Here is a 21,743-nt window from a genome sequence, read left to right as displayed (position 1 = left end):
CCCATGAAGAACTGTTTCCCAAAACTAAATCAGTGCATCTACAGAATGTGAGTTCACATAGTTATGAAAACCACTATATAGAAGAATGTTTACTAAAATGAGAAAAATATTTATGGTTTACTATGACATAAAAACAGATTCTTATTCACTAAAGTTATACACACAATATACATACATATATATGCCTGCACACATTCAGGTGGCATGAAAGAGAAAATGGACTCAATTTTGTTTTAAATTACATTTCCATTGGTATGTGACAAAAGGGGTGAACATATACACATATTAGTAGTATTTCTGGGTGTTGAGATGATGCATTATTTTTGTTTTCCTTCTGTTTTTTTAACTACTTTTTCTGTAATGTAACACTTATATAATCAGAAAAAGAGGATTCTTAAAAAATATACGTAGCCATAACATGCAAAAAGAAAAAATGAGTAAGTTAGACTTTTTTTTTAAGTTGTAGAGATTAAACCAAAGACCTCACACATGCTAGGCAAGCACTCTGCCACTGAGTTACATCCCCAGCCCCCAAGTAAACTAGACTTCAAAAATTAAAAAATTTTGTGCATCAAAGGACATCATCAAAACCGTGAGAGGAAAACCTAAAGAACCAGAGAAAACACTTGCAAATCATGTATTTGATTAAGGATTTGTATTCATAATACATAAGGTCTCCTGCAAATCAATAATTTAAAAGATAAATAACTCAATTGAAAATGCACACAGGAGATCCAAGATGGCGGACTAGAGGGAGGCTGCATTCCTTGTCGCTCCGTAACTCGGGTTTCAAGCAGAGGATATCTGTTCTTGGTGAGGCAGTTTTTGCTGCTTATTGATCCCCTGGTGTTTACCCCATTTGTCTGCTGTGATGACCTGCAGTCTACCAGCATATAGACGCCTTTTTTGAGTACAGACTGCTCACTGTCAGGCGTCTATCATCCGCCATTTGCCTGCCTCTTGACTGTCCATAGCCTGCCTTACACCTATCCATCACCCAACACACGAGGTTCACCTCCCGATCGTCCGACAACAGTCAGCAAACTGATCACTGACCACCATTGGAGCACCAGCTGCCTGCTGTCACCTGGAAGTTCTATGTTACTACCTGCAGGTTTGATTACATGTGGCTGCCGCCATTTTGAGACAACAGCCAGGCCCTGTAGGACACCTGGTTGGACTGTCTGAGCCCCATCTCCAGGATCCCTCAGCCCAATCGAGTACTCCCTGCCTCTGGGGCCCTCACATCGACTGACTGATCCCTGCTGCCAGGACCCCCAGACCAACTGACTGCGCCCTATCACAGGGACCCCAGACCGACTGATTGCACCCAGCCTCCAGGATCCCACAACCACACCAAACACACTGGACCTCCAGGACCCCTGCCGGACCAACCACATCCCGTCTCCAGGACCTCCAGCTGTCCACGTCCACCCCTGAGCTGCAGCTCCCCATTTGCCAACACATTTCAAAGCCAGAGTGGCCATCTTGGATAATCCTGGAAGCCATAGCTCCGATCTTTTGGTGGGGCAAATTCCATCCTGCGACGCATGCTGGAGGGTTGAAGCTCATTGTCAGGTACCTCTCATGCATCAGGCTACTGAACACTGGGAGGTTTCATTAGTATATGACTGTTATACAGTAGATTTTCTTTTTTCTCCTTTTTAAAAAATTTAAGTTTTTATTTCTTTACTTTTCTTGCTCTCTTTTCCTTTTGTTTACCTGTTCCCTCAGAGTCTCTTTCTTCCTTTTTTGCATGCTAACATCCCATTTCTTTTGATTACACTCTCACCCTTTCTATTTTCTAGAACTTCTGTATATTCTTTTCTTATCCCATTAACAGCCACATTCTACATCCCTCTGCATCCTCTTTGTCCTCCATTAGAAACTGCACACCTTATTGCAAACCTGTTTGTTTTACCGAAGATAATATTTGAACTCATTTTGTTTATTATGACAATTTTGTTATTGTCCCCATAGGGGCTCCTTGGTCTAGGGTTGCATAGTGTCTGATTTTGGCACTGCTAATATTGATCTCCCCATAAAGAAAGCGTTTTCGAAACCTATAGGGCCACTATAAGCCTATAGGGGAAAATCTGCAATACCCCAGATCTGCACTGCTAGAGGGGAAGATACATGAACAACATGAAAAAACAAGGGAAGAAAATGATACAAACAAATGTAGATTCAATAGTAATAGAATCCAATGACACCGGCGATCCAAGATGGCGGACTAGAGGGAGACTGCATCCCCAGTCGCTCCAGAACCCAGGAGTTAAGAAGGGGAGGCATTGAGAGACTCGGACCAAAATAGAGCCACGGGTGAGTCTGCCCACTGGGTAAAGTTCGGCCTGGGTGGCAGGCCCAGATAGAGGTGGCTTATCGGAGCAGGACAGGGCAGCTAGAGTCTTCCACAGGCAGCCCTGTGCACTCCGGCGCTGGGCCCCTCCCACACAGCCAGCTTCTCCAGGTTCTCGGAGGAGGCCCCCTGGCGAGAGCCTTTCTGATCAGAACAAGCTCCAAGTCCCGGAGCCAGGGCGGCATACTCCGGCCCGCAAGCGGCTTCAGGGACCAGGATAGGGCAGCCAGAGACTTACCCAAGAAGCCCGGCCCCCTGCGGTGGGAGGCGCCTTTCAAGGCTAGCTTCTCAGAACAGACCGCCCAGTGAGAGCCTTTCTACATAGAGCCAGCCACAAGTCCCCGAGTCAACAGAGAGCTTCGATCAGCAAGCAGCCTCTGGGATCAGGGCAGGGCAGCCAGACACTTCTCCAGGCGGCTCTGCCCACTCTGGCCGAAGGCTCTTTCCACAGAGCGATCCAAGATGGTGGCCTAGAGGGTGACTGCATCTCCAGTCGCTCCAGAACCCAGGACTCAAGAAGGGGAGACATTGAGAGACTTGGACAAAAATAGAGTCACGGGGTGAGTCTCCCCCACTGAGTGAAACTTGGCCTGGGCAGCAGGCACAGATAGGGGTGGCTTATCAGAGCAGGGCAGGGCAGCTAGAGTCTTCCCCAGGTAGCATTCCACACTCCAGCAGTGGGCTCCCCCCACACGGCCAGCTGCACGGTGCAGGCCCCCAGTGAGAGCCTTTCCGCACAGAGCAAGCTCCAAGTCCTGGAACCAGTAGGGGGGTAGGGGCAGCTTTCTTCGGAAGCACTGCATTATCAAGTTCCTCCAAGACTTCAGGCTACTGAAGGCTGGGAGGTGATACACTGGAAATCTTCAGGGACACTATAAGCCAATAGAGGAAATCTGCAATATCTCAGATTCCCACTGACATCTGACCAATATGAGAAAACAAGGGAAGAAAATGTCCCAAACAAACCTAGATACTATATCAATAAAACCCAATGACAGCACAGCAGAAGAATTGTCAGAAAGGGAGTTCAGAATGTACATAATTAAAACAATCAGGGAAGCAAATGAGGAGATGAAAGAGCAAATGCAGGCATTGAAGGAGGAGATGAAAGAGCAAATGCAGGCATTAAATGATCACATCAATCAACAGGTAAAAGACCAAATACAGGAAGCAAGAGATCATTTCAATAAAGAGTTAGAGATACTGAAAAAAAAAAAAACAAACTGAAATCCTTGAAATGAAGGAAACAATAAACCAAGTTAAAAACTCCATAGAGAGCATAACCAATAGGATAGAACACCTGGAAGACAGAACCCCAGACATTGAACAAAAAATATTTAATCTTGAAAAAAAAGTTGACCAAACAATGAAGATGGTAAGAAATCATGAACAAAATCTACAAGAATTATGGGATATCATGAAAAGGCCAAATTTAAGAATTATTGGGATTGAAGAAGGCTTAGAGAAACAAACCAAAGGAATGAACAATCTATTCAATGAAATAATATCACAAAATTTCCCAAACCTGAAGAATGAAATGGAAAACCAAGTACAAGAGGCTTACAGAACTCCAAATATACAAAATTACAACAGACCAAAACCAAGGCACATTATTATGAAAATACCTAACATACAAAATAAAGACAGAATTTTAAAGGCTGCGAGAGAAAAGAATCAAATTACATTCAGAGCGAAACCAATAAGAATATCAGCAGATTTTTCAATCCACACCCTAAAAGCTAGAAGGGCCTAGAACAAAATTTACCAAGCCCTGAAAGAAAACGGATGCCAACCAAGAGTCTTATACCCAGCAAAACTTACCTTCAAATTTGACGATGAAATAAGATCCTTCCATGATAAACAAAAGCTAAAGGAATTTACAAAAAGAAAGCCAGCATTACAGAACATTCTCAGCAAAATATTCCATGAGGAAGAGATGAAAAACAACAATGCAAATCAGCAACAGGAGGCGCTAGCCTAAAGGAATAGCCAAATAAAGGAGAAACCAAATCATGTCAAAAAACAAATATGGGTCAAATGACTGGGAATACAAATCATATCAAAATAATAACCCTGAATGTTAATGGCCTGAATTCATCAATCAAAAGACATAGACTGGCAGATTGGATTAAAAAGAAAAATCCAACAATATGCTGCCTGCAAGAGACCCATCTCATAGAAAGAGATACCCACAGACGAAAGGTGAAAGGATGGGGAAAAACATACCATGCACACGGACACAGCAAAAAAGCTGGAGTATCCATCCTCATCTCAGATAATGTGCACTTCAAGCCAAAACTAGTCAGAAGGAATAAAGAAGGATTACATGCTGCTTAAGGGAAGCATAAATCAGCAAGACATAACAATCATAAATATCTATGCCCCGAACATTGGCTCATCCACGTACGTCAAACAAATCCTTCTCAATTCCAGAAATCAAATAGACCACAACACAATAATACCAGGCGATTTTAACACACCTCTCTCACCACTGGATAGATCGTACAAACAAAAACTGAATAAAGAAACCGTAGATCTCAATAACACAATCAACAATTTAGACTTAACAGACATATATAGAATATACCATCCAACAAAGAATGAATACACTTTCTTCTCAGCAGCACATGGATCCTTCTCTAAAATAGACCATATTTTATGCCACAAAGCTACTGTTAGCAAATACAAGAAGATAGAGATACTACCTTGTACTCTATCAGATCATAATGGATTGAAATTAGAAATAAATGACAGAATAAAAAACAGAAATTTCTCCAATACCTGGAGATTAAATAATACACTATTATATGATGAATGGATAACAGAAGACATCAGGAGGGAAATAAAAAAATTCTTAGAAGTAAACGAGAACAAAGACACATCATATCAAAATCTCTGGGACACTATGAAACCAGTACTTAGAGGAAGATTTATTTCATGGGGCGCATTCAAAAAAAGAAGTAGAAATAAACAAATAAATGACTTAACACTACAGCTCAAAGCCCTAGAAAAAGAAGAGCAGACCAATACCAAAAGTAGTAGAAGACAGGAAATAGTTAAAATCAGAGCCGAAATCAACGAAATCGAAACAAAAGAAACAATTGGAAAAATTAACAAAATAAATAGTTGGTTCTTTGAAAAAATAAACAAAATTGATAAACCCTTAGCCACACTAACAAAGAGAAAGAGGGAGAAAACTCAAATTACTAAAATTCGGAATGAACCAGGAAACATCACAACAGACACGAGTGAAATACAAAACATAATTAGAAGCTATTTTGAAAATCTATACTCCAACAAAACGAAAACCTCGAAGACATCAACAAATTTCTAGAGACATATGAATTACCTAAACTGAACGAGGAGGACATACACAACTTAAATAAACCAATTTCTAGCAATGAAATAGAAGAGGTCATCAAAAGCCTACCAACAAAGAAAAGTCCGGGACCAGATGGGTTCTCAGCCGAGTTCTACAAAACCTTTAAAGAAGAGCTCATTCTAATACTCCTCAAAGTATTCCATGAAATAGAAGAGGAGGGAACCCTCCCAAACTCGTTCTATGAAGCCAATATCACCCTGATACCTAAACCAGACAGAGACACATCGAGGAAAGAAAATTTCAGACCAATATCCTTAATGAACATCGACGCAAAAATTCTCAACAAAATTTTAGCAAATCGCATACAAAATATATTAAAAAGATAGTGCACCACGATCAAGTGGGTTTTATCCCAGGGATGCAAGGTTGGTTCAACATTCGGAAATCAATAAATGTCATTCACCATATCAACAGACTTAAAGTTAAGAACCACATGATTATTTCAATAGATACGGAAAAAGCATTCAATAAAATACAGCATCCCTTCATACTCAAAACACTAGAAAAAATTGGGGTAGTGGGAACATTCCTTAACATTGTAAAGGCCATCTATGCTAAGCCCATGGCCAATATCATTCTAAATGGTGAAAAACTGAAAGCGTTCCCCTAAAAACTGGAACAAGGCAGGGATGCCCTCTTTCACCACTTCTATTCAACATCATCCTTGAGACTCTAGCCAGAGCAATTAGACAAACCAAAGAAATTAAAGGGATACGAATTGGAAAAGAAGAACTCAAACTATCCCTGTTCACTGACGACATGATTATATATTTAGAGGAACCTGGAAATTCCACCAGAAAACTTCTAGAACTCATAAGTGAATTCAGTAAAGTAGCAGGTTACAAGATCAATGCTCATAAGTCAAATGCATTTTTATACATAAGTGATGAATCTTCAGAAAGAGAAACTAGGAAAACTACCCCATTCACAATAGCATCGAAAAAAATAAAATACTTGGGAATCAATCTCACAAAAGAGGTGAAAGACCTCTACAATGAGAACTACAGAACACTAAAGAAAGAAATTCAAGAAAACCTTAGAAGATGGAAAGATCTCCCATGTTCCTGGATAGGCAGAATTAATATTGTCAAAATGGCTATACTACCTAAAGTTCTATACAGATTCAATGCAATTCCAATTAAAATCCCAATGATGTACCTCGCAGAAATAGAGCAAGCAATTATGAAATTCATCTGGAAGAATAAAAAACCTAGAAGAGCTAAAGCAATCCTAAGTAGCAAGAACGAAGCAGGGGATATTGCAATACCAGATCTTCAACTCTATTACAAAGCAATAGTAACAAAAATGGCATGGTATTGTTACCAAAATAGACAGGTAGATCAATGGTACAGAATAGAGGACATGGACACAAACCGAAATAAATACAATTTTCTCATACTAGACAAAGGGGCCAAAAATATGCAATGGAGAAAAGATAGCATCTTCAATAAATGGTGCTGGGAAAACTGGAAAACCATATGCAACAGAATGAAATTAAACCCCTATCTCTCACCCTACACAAAACTCAACTCAAAATGGATCAAGGACCTCGGAATCAGACCAGAGACCCTGCATCTTATAGAAGAAAAAGCAGGTCCAAATCTTCAACTTGTTGGCTTAGGATCAGACTTCCTTAACAGGACTCCCATAGCACAAGAAATAAAAGCAAGAATCAACAACTGGGATAGATTCAAACTTAAAAGCTTTCTCTCAGCAAAGGAAACTATTAGCAATGTGAAGAGAGAGCCTACAGAGTGGGAGAATATCTTTGCCAACCATACTTCAGATAGAGCACTAATTTCCAGAATCTATAAAGAACTCAAAAAACTCTACACCAAGAATACAAATAATCCAATCAACAAATGGGCTAAGGAAATGAACAGACACTTCTCAGAAGAAGATGTACAAGCAATCAACAGATATATGAAAAAATGTTCAACATCCCTAGTAATAAGGGAAATGCAAATCAAAAGTACCCTAAGATTTCATCTCACCCCAATTAGAATGGCGATTATCAAGAACACAAGCAACAACAGGTGTTGGCGAAGATGTGGTGAAAAAGGTACACTCATACATTGCTGGTGGGGTTGCAAATTAGTGCAGACACTCTGGAAAGCAGTATGGAGATCCCTCAGAAAGCTTGGAATGGAAACACCATTTGACCCAGCTATCCCACTCTTTCGCCTATACCCAAAGGACTTAAAATCAGCATACTACAGAGATACAGCCACATCAATGTTCATTGCTGCTCAATTCACCATAGCCAGAGTGTGGAACCAACCTAGGTGCCCTTCAGTTGATGAATGGATAAAGAAACTGTGGCACATATATACAATGGAATATTACTCCGCAATAAAGAATGATAAAATTATGGCATTTGCAGGCAAATGGATGAAATTGGAGAATATCATGCTAAGTGAGATAAGCCAATCTCAAAAAACTAAAGGACAAATGATCTCGCTGATAAGCGAATGAGGACATATAATGGGGGTTGGGAGGGGTGAGCATTAGGTTTAGGGTTAGGTTTAGAGTTAGGGATAAGGAGTGTGGTAAGAATGAAGGAAAGAAGGACTGTATAGAGGGAAAAGAGGGGTGGGAGGGGTGGGGGGAAGGGAAAAAAAATGAATCAAACATCATTGCCCTATGTAAATGTATGATTACACAAATGGTATGCCTTGATTCCATGTACAAATAGAGAAACAACATGTATCCCATTTGTATACAATAATAATAAAAATTAAAAAAAAAAGAATCCAATGACAGTATGTTAGAAGAAATGTCAGAAAAGGATTTCAGATTATACATGATTAAGATGATTCGTGAAGCAAAGGATGAGATAAGAGAGCAAATGCAGGCAATGAATGATAATACCAATAAGCTGAAAGAACACCTGCAGGAAGCAAAAGATCATTTCAACAAAGAGATAGAGATTCTCAAAAAAAAAAAAAAAAACAAACGGAAATCCTTGAAATGAAAGAAACAATAAACCAAATTTTAAACTCAATGGAAAGCATCACCAACAGACTAGACCACTTGGAAGACAAAACCTCAGACAATGAAGATAAAATATTTAATCTTGAAAATAAAGTGGCCCAAACAGAGAAGATGGTAAGAAATCATGAACAGAATCTCCAAGAACTATGGGATATCATGAAAAGACCAAATTTAAGAATTATTGGGATTGAGGAAGGCACAGAGATACAAACGAAAGGAATGAACAACCTATTCAATGAAATAATATCACAAAATTTCCCAAACCCGAAGAATGAAATGGAAAATCAAATACAAGAGTCTTACAGAACACCAAATGCACAGAATCACAACAGATCCACTCCAAGGCACATTATAATGAAAATGCCTAACATTCAAAATGAAGATAGGATTTTGAAGGTCGCGAGAGAAAAGCATCAGATTACATATAGGGGGAGACCAATACCGATAGCAGCCGATTTCTCAACCCAGACTCTAAAAGCTAGAAGGGCCTGGAACAACATATTTCAAGCTCTGAAAGAACATGGTTGCCAACCAAGAATCCTATACCCAGCAAAACTAACCTTCAGATTTGAAGATGAAATAAAATCCTTCCATGATAAACAAAAGTTAAAAGAATTTACAAATAGAAAGCCTGCACTACAGAATGTTCTCAACAAAATATTCCATGAGGAGGAAATGAAAAACAACAATGTAGGTCAGTCAGCAAAGGGAGGAACTACCTTAGAGAAAAACCCCTCAAAGGAGAAACCCAGCCAACTTAAAAACCAAAAATAAGCCAAATGACTGGGAATACAAATCATATCTCAATAATAACTTTGAACGTTAATGGCCTAAACTCATCAATCAAAAGACATAGACTGGCAGAATGGATTACAAAGAAAGACCCAACAATATGCTGCCTGCAAGAGACTCATCTCATACAAAAAGACATCCACAGACTAAAGGTGAAAGGATGGGAAAAAACCTACCATGCACATGGACTCAGTAAAAAAGCAGGGGTTTCCATCCTTATATCAGATAAAGTGGACTTCAAGCCAAAGTTAGTCAGAAGGGATAAAGAAGGACATTTCATACTGCTTAAGGGAACCATAAATCAGGAAGACATAATGATAGTAAATATTTATGCCCCAAACAATGGTGCATCCCTGTACATCAAACAAATCCTTCTCAATTTCAGGAATCACATAGACCACAACACAATAATTCTGGGTGACTTTAACGCACTGCTGTCACCACTAGATAGATCTTCCAAACAAAAACTGAACAAGGAAACCATAGAACTCAATAACACAATCAATAACCTAGACTTAATAGACATATATAGAATATTCCATCCATCAAGGAGTGGATTCACTTTCTTCTCAGCAGCACATGGAACCTTCTCGAAAATAGACCATATGTTATGCCACAAAGCAGCCCTTAGAAAATGCAAAAAAATAGAGATACTGCCTTGTGTTCTATCAGATCATAATGGACTGAGAGTAGAAATCAATGACAAAATAAAAAACAGAAATTACTCCAACACCTGGAGACTAAATAATATGCTATTGAATGAACCACGGATAACAAAAAACATCAGGGAGGAGATAAAAAAATTCTTAGAGGTCAATGAGAACAATGATACAACATATCAAAATCTCTGGGACACTCTGATAGCAGTACTAAGGGGAAAATTCATTGCATGGAGTGCATTACAGAAAAGAATGAAAAGTCAACAACTAAATGACCTAACATTACAGCTCAAAGCCCTAGAAAAAGAAGAAGAGAATAACAGCAAAAGTAGTAGAAGACAGGAAATAATTAAAATCAGAGCTGAAATCAATGAAATTGAAACAAAAGAAACTATTCAAAAATTGACAAAACAAAAAGTTGGTTCTTTGAGAAAGTAAACAAAATAGACAAACCCTTAGCCACACTAACAAAGAGAAGGAGAGAGAAGACTCAAATTACTAAAATACATGATGCAAAAGGAAATATCACGACAGACACCACTGAGATATAGAACAAAATGAGAAGCTACTTTGAAAATCTGTATTCCAACAAAATAAAAACTACCGAAGACATTGACAAATTTCTAGAGATATATGCTCCTCCCAAACTGAACCAGGAGGACATACACAATTTAAACAGATCAATATCAAACAATGAAATAGAAGAAGCCATTAAAAATCTACCATCCAAGAAAAGCCCAGGACCAGACGGATTCTCAGCCGAGTTCTACAAGACCTTCAATGAAGAACTCATTCCAATACTTCTCAAAGTATTCCAGGAAATAGAAAAGGAGGGTACCCTACCAAACTCATTCTATGAAGTTAATACCACCCTCATACCCAAACAGGCAAAGACACATCAAGGAAAGAAAATTTTAGACCAATATCCTTGATGAATATAGATGCAAAGATCCTTAACAAAATATTGGCAAACCGTATCCAAAAACATATTAAGAAAATTGTGCGCCACGATCAAGTGGGGTTCACCCCTGGAATGCAAGGATGGTTCAACATTTGTAAATCAACAAACGTAATTCATCATGTCAATAGACTTAAGGATAAGAATCATATGGTTATTTCAATTGACGCAGAAAAAGCGTTCGACAAAATACAACATCCCTTCATGCTCAAAACACTAGAAAAAATAGGTATACTAGGAACATAACTGAACATTGTACAGGCTATTTATGCTAAGCCCATGGCCAACATCATTCTTAATGGAGAAAAACTGAAACCATTCCCTTTAAAAACAGGAACAAGACAGGGATGTCCTCTTTCACCACTTCTATTCAACATTGTCCTCGAAACTCTAGCCAGAGCAATTAGGCCGACTAAAGAAATTAAAGGGATACGAACAGGAAAAGAGGAACTTAAGCTGTCACTATTTGCTGATGACATGATTCTATATTTAGAGGATCCAAAAAACTCCTCCAGAAAACTTCTAGACCCCATCAATGAATTCAGCAAAATAGCAGGCTACAAAATCAACACGCATAAATCTAAAGCATTTTTATACGCAAGCAATGAAACAGCTGAAAGGGAAATGAGGAAAACAACCCCATTTGCAATAGCCTCAAAAAAAAAAAAAATACTTGGGAATCAATCTAACCAAAGAGGTAAAAGATCTCTACAATGAAAACTACAAAACATTGAAGAAAGAAATTAAGGAAGACCTTAGAAGATGGAAAGATCTCCCATGTTCTTGGATAGGCAGAATTAATATTGTCAAAATGGCCATACTACCAAAAGTGCTATACAGATTCAATGCAATTCCAATTAAAATCCCAATGACGTACCACACAGAAACAGAGCAAGCAATTATGAAATTCATCTGGAAGAATAAGAAACCCAGAATAGCTAAAACAATCCTTAGCAGGAAGAATGAAACAGGGGTATCGCAATACCAGAACTTCAACTATACTACAAAGCAATAGTAACAAAAACAAAATGGTATTGGCACCAAAATAGACAGGTAGATCAATGGTAAAGAATAGAGAACACAGACACAAACCCAAATAAATACAATTTTCTCATACTAGATAAAGGTGCCAAAAATATGCAATGGAGAAAAGATAGTCTCTTCAACAAATGGTACTGGGAAAACTGGAAATCCATATGCAACAGAATGAAACTAAACCCCTATCTTTCACCCTGCACAAAAATCATCTCACAATGGATCAAGGACCTTGGAATCAGACCAGAGACCCTGCATCTTATAGAAGAAAAAGTAGGTCCAAATCTTCACCTTGTTGGCTTAGGATCAGATTTCCTTAACAGGACTCCCATAGCACAAGAAGTAAAAGCAAGAATCAATAACTGGGATAGATTCAAACTAAATAGCTTTCTCTCAGCAAAGGAAACTATCAGCAATGTGAAGAGAGGGCCTACAGAGTGGGAGAAAATCTTTGCCACTCATACTTCAGATAGAGCACTAATTTCCAGAATCTATAAAGAACTCAAAAAACTCTACACCAAGAATACAAATAACCCAATCAACAAATGGGCTAAAGATATGAACAGATGCTTCACAGAAGAAGATCTACAAGCAATCAACAAACATATGAAAAAATGTTTACCATCTTTAGTAATAAGGGAAATGCAAATCAAAACTACACTAAGATTCCATCTCACCCCAATTAGAATGGCAATTATCAAGAATAGAAGCAACAATAGTTGTTGGAGAGGATGTGGGGAAAAAGGTACACTCATACATTGCTGGTGGGGCTGCAAATTAGTGCAGGCACTCTGGAAAGCAGTGTGGAGATTCCTTAGAAATCTTGGAATGGACCCACCATTTGACCCAGCTATCCCACTCCTTGGCCTATACCCAAAGGACTTAAAATCAGCATACTACAGAGATACAGCCACATCAATGTTCACAGCTGCTCAATTCACAATAGCCAGACTGTGGAACCAACCTAGATGTCCTTCAATTGATGAATGGATTAAAGAAACTGTAGTATATATATATATATATATATATATATATATATATATATACACACAATGGAATATTACTCAGCTATAAAGAACAATAAAATTAGGGCATTTGCAGGCAAATGGATGAAATTGGAGAATATCATGTTAAGTGAGATAAGCCAATCTCAAAAATCCAAAAGCCGAATGATCTCACTGATAAGTGGATGATGACACATATTGGGGGGTTGGAGGAGGGCAAGCATGGAGGAAGGAGGGACTGTACAGAGGGAAAAGAGGGGTGGGAGGGGTGGGGGGAAAGAAAAAAATAACGGAATGAATCAAACATTATTACTCTATGTAAATGTATGAATATGCAAATGGTAATCTGTTACTCCATGTACAAACAGAAACAACATGTATCCCATTTGTTTACAATGAAAATAAATTTAAAAAAAAGAAAATGCACATAGGATTTGAATAGGCCTTTCTTCAAAGAAGACATACAAATGGTCAATAAGCACATGAAAGACGCTCATCATCATCACTCAATGGGGAAATGCAAATCAAAACCAGACTGGATATCACTTCTTACCCATGAGAATGGCTAAAATAAAAGAAACAGACAATAGCAAGTGCTGGTCAGGCTATGGAAAAACTTTAAACCTTATACTTGTTGGTGGGGTTTTTAAATGGTGCGACTACTTTTGAAAACAATCTGGTAGTTCCTTAAAATGTTAAACATAAAGTTTCTCTGTATTTCAGCATCTCTAGTCTTGTAGAAATAAACTTCTACCCAAAGGAATAAGAACCACACCAAAACCTATATGCCAAAGTTCACAGTGGCATTATTCAATAATAACCAAAATTGGTAACACAAATATTGATAAACATGGCATATGCATAGAATGAATAAAAAGGAATGTAGTACTTTACAGGCTACAAGTTGGACGAACCTGGAAAGCACTATGCTAAGTAAAAAGGAAAGCCACAAAAAGCCACACAGTATATGATTCTGCTTATATGAAATTTCCAGAAAATATGGTAGAGATAGAAAGTGCATTAGTGACTGCCTAGGGGTGAGGGAGAGAAAAACATGGGGAATGAGTGCTGGTGTGGATGGGGTTTCTTTTGTGGGGAAAAGGAAATGTTGTGGCATTAGATAATGATGATGGTTGTATAATTCTGAACATTTAAAAATACACAAAACTACATATTTTAATAATTCTGAATTTAAAAATGCACAAAAGTCCATAGTTTAAGAAGCTGAATTTTATGGTATCTGAACTATATCTCAATAAGGCTGTTATTAAAATATATGTCTTTATACACACTATTCACATAAACACTAAATCACCAATGAATATAATGGAAAAAATACAGATAATTCAGAAAAGTAACAAAATAGTCAATAAGTATATTTGAAAAAGCTTCAGCCTCACTAGTAATAACAAAATACAATGAAAGAATGAAGTGCTTTAAACTAACAAATGTTTTTTTTCAATTATAGAACAAGAATACAATAAAAAATACTATAAACCCTGTTTCTGAAAATAGCAAATGATGTAAGTTTTGGAAAATCATTTGGCAACCTATATTGGTAACAAAAATCCTTCATCTTCATTGAATAATCTTAAGGGAATAATCACATATACAGACAATATTAATAAATGTTCATAAATACTTAACATTATTAGAATAGCCAAAATGGGGAAATGGTTAATATGACAATATTTCCATAAAAATTTTAAACACACAGAATCTTCTGAAAGTACGTTTTGAAGACCACAATATGATGGTAAGTTAAAAAAAGCCATCTGCAAAACTGACCCACATGATCCTAAATTTCTAAAAAAAATTTGATGCATGCAAATAAAAATATGCTAGAAGAAAATGTATTCAAATATTAATAGTAGTTAATTTCTGTATGCATTCTATATTAATTCTATAACTTAAAAATTATTTGCTAAATGAAGATAAAAGAAGAAATACCCCTTGGTTCCAATGGTATAATGATGGTGGATGAAACAGAGAAAGAAAATCTATGACTCGATGTCTTTCCCTCACCTAGAGAACCTGCAAATGAGATCACTATTTTTAAATGGAGGATGCAGATAAATGGGTGAATTTGACATTAATTCTAAGCAAGATTCTAAAATGAGTACTTTAATGGAACTTTGTATAAACCTAAAAAAGGAAACTATCAGTCAGCAGGAACATCATGAATTCACTCAGTCATCATTTCAGACTACTTTACTTCCTTTTTTTCTCTGAGAAGGTATTTGGAGGGGTATTAGAGGACAGAATTATAAACTGTTAAATGAAACCAAACTGAGAGAAAAAGTCAATCTGCTATCAGGGCCAAGATCCTGAGAGATGGAGGTAAGTAGCTTAAGACACTAAAAATTCTCTTTCTGGGATAATATAACAGATAGGGTAATAAGAGGCAAGCTCATTAAATAGTGGAAGGTACCAAAATGAGAGAAATAGCAGATGCATATCAGAATCCAAAACAGAGTTTAAACCCAATGAAACAATATTCAATATAGATAAGGTAAGATACTATATTATAATCTAAGGTTAACTACTAAAGGAGACTAGATTTCTTTGGGGGAAATGAAAATGTTTTGGAATTGAGTAGTTGTGATGGTTGCACAACATTGTAAATGTCTAAAACCACTGGATTTTACGCTTTAATGTGATACAATGGTGAAATTTTATGTTATCTCACTACAATATATTTTGTGACCACACATAAGTTTGTAATATTGCAATGGGAATATACCTGTATTTTATAAGCTACACTGACATCCACAAATTCATCACATTAATATCATTAGAGAATTTACAATACTAGCAAATCATGGGGACGATGCATGCTAATACAAATTCTTTAAAATGTACCAAAATCAAGAATTATTCATTCCTTCAATTATTAATCTGTGTGCCACACGCTTATTTGGTACCAGGCACTGTGTTAAGAACTGTAGATATAGGAGTGAATATAATACAATCCTATCCTCAGAGGGCATCCAGTTAAGAAGGGGACTAGACATTAAACAACTATCACTCACACAAATTCAAAAATGTAATGTGGAGCATAAGGGGAAAATACAAGCTTCTATGATAACATATGACAAGCAGGTCTGATGAAGATGGAGAGTTGAGTGATAGCCTCCCTGAGGAAATTACAGATAATTTGAAACTAGAAGATGAGATATAAAGACAGAGGTTTAGTATTCTCCCAAAAGAAACAACAGGGAACAAGTTACTGAGCATCTGCATCTTTGAGAAGCCCACAAAGACCACTTGTGATCAGAGGACAGATGTAAGTAAAAAGAAGATGGTCACAAAATGAGGCTGGAGAAGTAGGATGGATTAGTCCACACAGGGCCCTATGGGTCTCTTGAAGAGTCTCACTTTGTATTTTGGGTACAAAGAAAAGTCACCTAAGAATTTTGGCAGAGAAGCAATATGATCAATCTGTGTCATAAAAGCATCATCCAGACCCCTCTGTGGAAAAGGGATTAGAGAAAAGCAAAAGAGTAAATTAGGAACCTGGAAGCTTTTAGAGCAACATCTCAGACTTGGGTGTGGGGATAGAGAGGAAGAGAAGACATTTTCAGAGTCTGTTTTTGAGATTATCACAAATTCCGTTTTATAACCCAAATTTACACACGTGAGGAAATGCGTTCCAAAGACAGTTTACTTATCCAGGATCCCAGACAGATTAGCATCCTCCAGGATCAAACTAAATTCCACAAACATTTCCAGCTCTCTCTAGGAGTTCTGAAGTTTTTTCATATAACTAGAAAGTATCTGAAATCAAATTATTCCTAAGCTTCTAGCAGAATAATTTCTTACTGGCAAGTTTTCAGAGTGATAAAGGAAGCCAGATGGTGAAGTAGAAACCTAGAAGTTCACTGTGGTAAGTACAGGTAGCACCTGGTGTCCTCACTTACACCCAACAACAAAGAAGCTTGTCCTTAGAAAATGATTTTCCCTATAGAGGAACCATTCTGGAAGATGAGTACTCTGCTTAGCACAGGGTATTCAAGGCTTCAGTTAAACACATACACTCACACAAAGAAATATGTGCAAAGTATTCCAAATGATTCATGTGCATGTGTCTCCTTAAACTGCACTCCAGAGACTGAAGCAAAACAAAAAGGCTGTGATGCCTATCATATAGTTTTTGAAGACTAAATGAATGCTTTGAATTGTAATAGGAAAGCAACTAACATTATACATGCATACATTTTTTTTCCTCTTAAATAAAATCCTACAATCTCCAGGGTAAACTGCTCCAAATCCACAATGGGTCAGATAAACCCAAGTGGGAAAAAATGCCTTCCAGAAAAAGCAGATTACTTAGTCAGGATCTCAGACACATTAACATCAACCCAGTACGAACCCAAGACAGGAAACCATGAAATCAAAGGAAATCTGTCTATTCAGTTCTCTCAGGGTATAAATGAGAGCAAACAGCAAAGATGCATATGATCACTGGCAACTATACATTTTATAACTATACATTTTGTAACTCTGAAAATAGTCTTGTTCTCTTTTTCATTTAGATGGTGAAAATTAATTTTGGACTAAAAAATGTAAATCAAAAGGAGACTGTTGTTTAACCCATGGAATCTTTAATTTTTTATCAGTGTTACTGTTTCCAGCTTTTTTGACCTTTGAGCTTTCAATTTCTTTGCAATTATTTACTACTATATATGTATTATATATAATACATATAATAATATATATACAAAATAATAGTTGTGTATATACACATATACACACAACTACACGACTGCTCTCTCAAATGCTCCTGGTCCTCCTTGATGCCTCCCATGTTCACTCTCAGTTCTTCTAAGCAAGATTTCCTCACCCTTGACAGTAGAGTTGATCCTTTATCTATTCTACTCTCTCCACCTACTGTATCTTATACATATTTCCATCATGCAAAGACATAATTACAACTGGCTTCCTTCGTGTCTGTGAGTTCCTACACATTTGGTGCTCCTGGCCCTTAACACCAAGACTGATACATGAAAGATTTTCAAATGCTTTTGGAATGAAATGAGTGAAAAGATGAATATCATCCACCCACCTATATAATTTTATATTTATTCCCCTGCAATACCCTAAATGTTAACCATTCCCTAATTCAGAGACACTTCAGACAATTCTACATTCCCACCACCAATTCTATCCATTTCTGGATAGAAGGGGATTTCTAACTTGAAGTACTATACTGCTTAGAGGGTATTTATGAAATTGATTTTAAGAAAAATCAAGTTTACACATAAGATTTGATACAGGATGAATCTGAGTATCACAAAAGGCTTTTATTCCCCCACATTCATACTCTATAAGAAAATGATATCCAATGCCATATCACCCATCTATTCCTGCTTCTGACATTCATATCAGATATAATTTTTATAAAGGGCCCTCTTCATCATTAAAGAAGAAAGGATGTCCTTGGCAAGGGCAGAGGGAGTCCGTGAGTTAAATTTGCCATTTTGGCATAAATTATTTAGTACCACTTAAACCCTGAAAGCTTTGAACCACCTACCTTGTGGTTTATGGCACTGTCTTCTAAGTTTACAATTTCCTGACTGTGAAGCAACAATTTAATTCCATAGTGCAAAATCAATACAATGTAAATATACTATTGGAAGTAGCATTCTCTAGCAAAGTAAAGATTTATTCTTCCTCTGGCATGAGACAATTTTAAAGGGGCTTTTAGAAATAGATACAAGGGAACCATTCTAAAATTTAGGAACAAACTTTTTTTTGCTGGATATAAAGCAAAGTAATTGTTTCCTTCTTCGTCTGAAATGAGTAGTATCCCTGAAGCCACCTGAGCTCTCTGTCCACTAAGACGAAGAGCTTTGACCTAACTCTGTTATGGACCTAGATTTTGAAAAGGAGACCATCGGAGATACAAAGGAGCTGTGGTGGGAGTAACAAGAAACAGCCAATAGGATTTTTAAATGTATTCTCTCACCAGTTTAGGGTTTTCACCAGGCAGGAATGACAATCATTTTCATTCTAAATTATATTACCAGTACAACTATGGGTAGGACGGTTTGGTACTGGGCCAAGGTTTCCAGGAAATGTTATTTAACTGTATAATCAGGGACCAGTCTCTTGTGAGGAGTAGCAAAAGGTGGCGTTGTTTAAAATACACCAGTGGATGGATCTATAAAATGCATCTTTCTCCCCAAATAACTAAATAGACTGGAAAAGGCAGGAACACAACTTCATTCAACCTAGGCAAACACTGATCATCAGCTCTATGAAAGGTCCATTGAGGCTGCTAGCCTGAGAATGGAGAAAGGGAAGGGCGAGTCGGGTGAGTCAAAAGCTTAAGATTCAACATGCTTCCAAGTGCATTCAGTCCACCAGCATATGCCTCCTTTTCCTTGTACCTGTCACTGTAAGGTCTGTCTCTCTTTCAACTGCTCAGAACTGCCAACAGTTTTAAAAATATATAAGAAATTTAAAAAGCCTAGGGCCAAAAGAGAAGGAAACGGTTATTAGCAGTCTGCGACCTGACAATTGGGGTTCCCTCCTGCCCAACCCTCTGTCCACCGATCACTCCCAAGGACAAAAGGTTAGCTAAAGCTAGGCCTGTGGAGTAGCCAGAGAAAGGCCGGCCTCCTAGGACCGGAGAGATGCTCAAGCGCCGCCTGCTCCTCCCTCGTTCCGCTCGCGGTCCAAGCTCTGCCAGCTCCAAGCAGGGAAGTGGAGCCTCCCATGCGCTCAGCATCCCTCCTCCTCCTCTCCCTCCTCCGCTCGCGCGAGTGCCACCAACCTTGGGCGTGCGGATGTGCTCCATGGCGGGTCCACGTCTGCAGGGTCCCCCGGCGGGCGCGGCCTCACGCACCTGCGCGTCTGCGGCGCGGCGGGAGGGGTGCGGGGAGGGGGCTTCGCACGCGGGAGCCGGCGGCAGCGAGGCTTAGCTCCGCCTCCAGGTGCTCGGCGCTCGCGCCAGGCCGGGCGAGCTGGACCCGGGGCGCCTGCGCGGCCCTGAGCGCGCTGCTCTGCGCCTTCTCCCACCTGCCTGGCCCGCGCCGCTTCACCTCGTCTGTGCCTGGAGTCACTGGAGTAAGAGCCGCTGGCTTTCTTTTCAGAGAGCCACCCGAAAACCGGGGTGGTGGCGTGCCTGTGATCCCAGCTACTCAGGAGGCCGAGGTGCGAGGGCGCTGGAGCCCAGTATTTCGAGGCCAGCCTGGGGAGCAGAGCAAGACCTTGTCTCAAAAAATAAATAAATAAATAAGTAAGTAAAATAAAATAAAATAAAAATGAATAAATAAATAAATAAATTTTTAAAAAAGTATAAAAGAGGAGTAGCCGGCCCTAACACTGTGGGTCTACTGTTCCCCAAGAAACAATGAAGGCCTTGTGTTGGGTGTGGCCTCTTAAAAGAGAGACAGGATATATGCGCCACTTCGCATCCTCTTTGGCTTCTTTCCAGAGCGTCCCGCGATAGATGGTATTTCAGAATGGGGCAGGCAAAAAAGGACTGCCATATGCACTGCGGTTGAAGTATGGCCTGGTGGGCTCTATCTCTATTTTGGCACAGACTCAGCCGGCATAGCATTTGGGATGAGTGGAAATAATAGCAACAGTGTTCGCACCCTAGTAAGTGTGCTATTAAATCAGGCATCTCACACCAACCTGCGACTTCACTGTTGGGAACCATGCAAGAGACATTTTTCCCTTGGCACTGTACTGGGTGTGTATTTTCTCTCTTTTTCCTCTCAAACTGAACTGGAAGCTACAGATAAAAAGTATCTATTATGAGGTATCATGAAGCGATTGGGAAAACCAAAGAGAGTAAGTGCCCTCCACCTTCTTTTCTAAGGCCTTAACACTCCAACATATCCAAAAATTCATAGAATTGTACATAGTTCTTAGAATGATTTCCGATTTTTTTCTAGCTCTTAATCAACTTTGTGACATTGATAGTAGAGATTTTTTTTAACCGCCCTTTTCAATACCTGATACACACATTGCAGTCTTCCAAATAATTATTTATTTGATACAGTGTTGTTTATTTTAAAATTTCCCTATCCCCTTCATTCACCTTGTTTCATGTACAGCTCTAGTACTATAAACCACAGTTTGCAGATGACAAGGTTAACCTTTTACTAGTATTTATTATGTATTTATGTTCTTTTACTAAAGAATACCAGGAATAGACTCAAGAGCACTCTTGTCCCAACATTGGCTTCTGTTGCGCCATTTATTACATGAGAAAGTCACATGTCCAGATAATCTTAAACATAGCTTCCATCTCTAAATTCCATCTTATATGATATAATATAAAAATCATATCTGCTTTGGACGAAATCATTCTGACTGGGATAATGATCTTGAAATTGTGTGCTTTCAAGGCTGTTCTATCTCTCCACTGATAGGTTAATCAAGAGTTTACTCAATGAGTAATTTTTGCATACAAGTATTATTAGCATAAGTTTAAAATAAAGCGTTAATTGGCAGTGAAGAGATGTAAATATGAACAATTTAAGTAGCCTAGCACTAAGAAAAAAATTCACTGGTTAAAAATACATTTTATGTTAATCAAAGTTAG

At 38.4% G+C, this 21,743-nt stretch overlaps 1 protein-coding gene across 1 annotated transcript in view; it reads right to left on the bottom strand.

The window, feature by feature from the left end:
• Mtmr7 (myotubularin related protein 7) overlaps positions 1 to 20,006 on the bottom strand; it is a 108,577-nt gene extending 88,571 nt beyond the window's left edge. Inside the window, exon 1 of the mRNA XM_047549955.1 lies at positions 19,962 to 20,006. Within this exon, the coding sequence (XP_047405911.1) occupies positions 19,962 to 19,985 (24 nt within the window). The 5' untranslated portion in view covers positions 19,986 to 20,006. The remainder of the gene's footprint in view (positions 1 to 19,961) is intronic.
• Positions 20,007 to 21,743: the final 1,737 nt, after the last annotated feature.

The sequence above is a fragment of the Sciurus carolinensis genome, chromosome 4 (assembly GCF_902686445.1).
Source record: "Sciurus carolinensis chromosome 4, mSciCar1.2, whole genome shotgun sequence".
Taxonomy (NCBI): domain Eukaryota; kingdom Metazoa; phylum Chordata; class Mammalia; order Rodentia; family Sciuridae; genus Sciurus; species Sciurus carolinensis.
The sequence above is the reverse complement of the archived record's forward strand: the minus strand, read 5'-3'. Positions and strand labels throughout refer to the sequence as shown.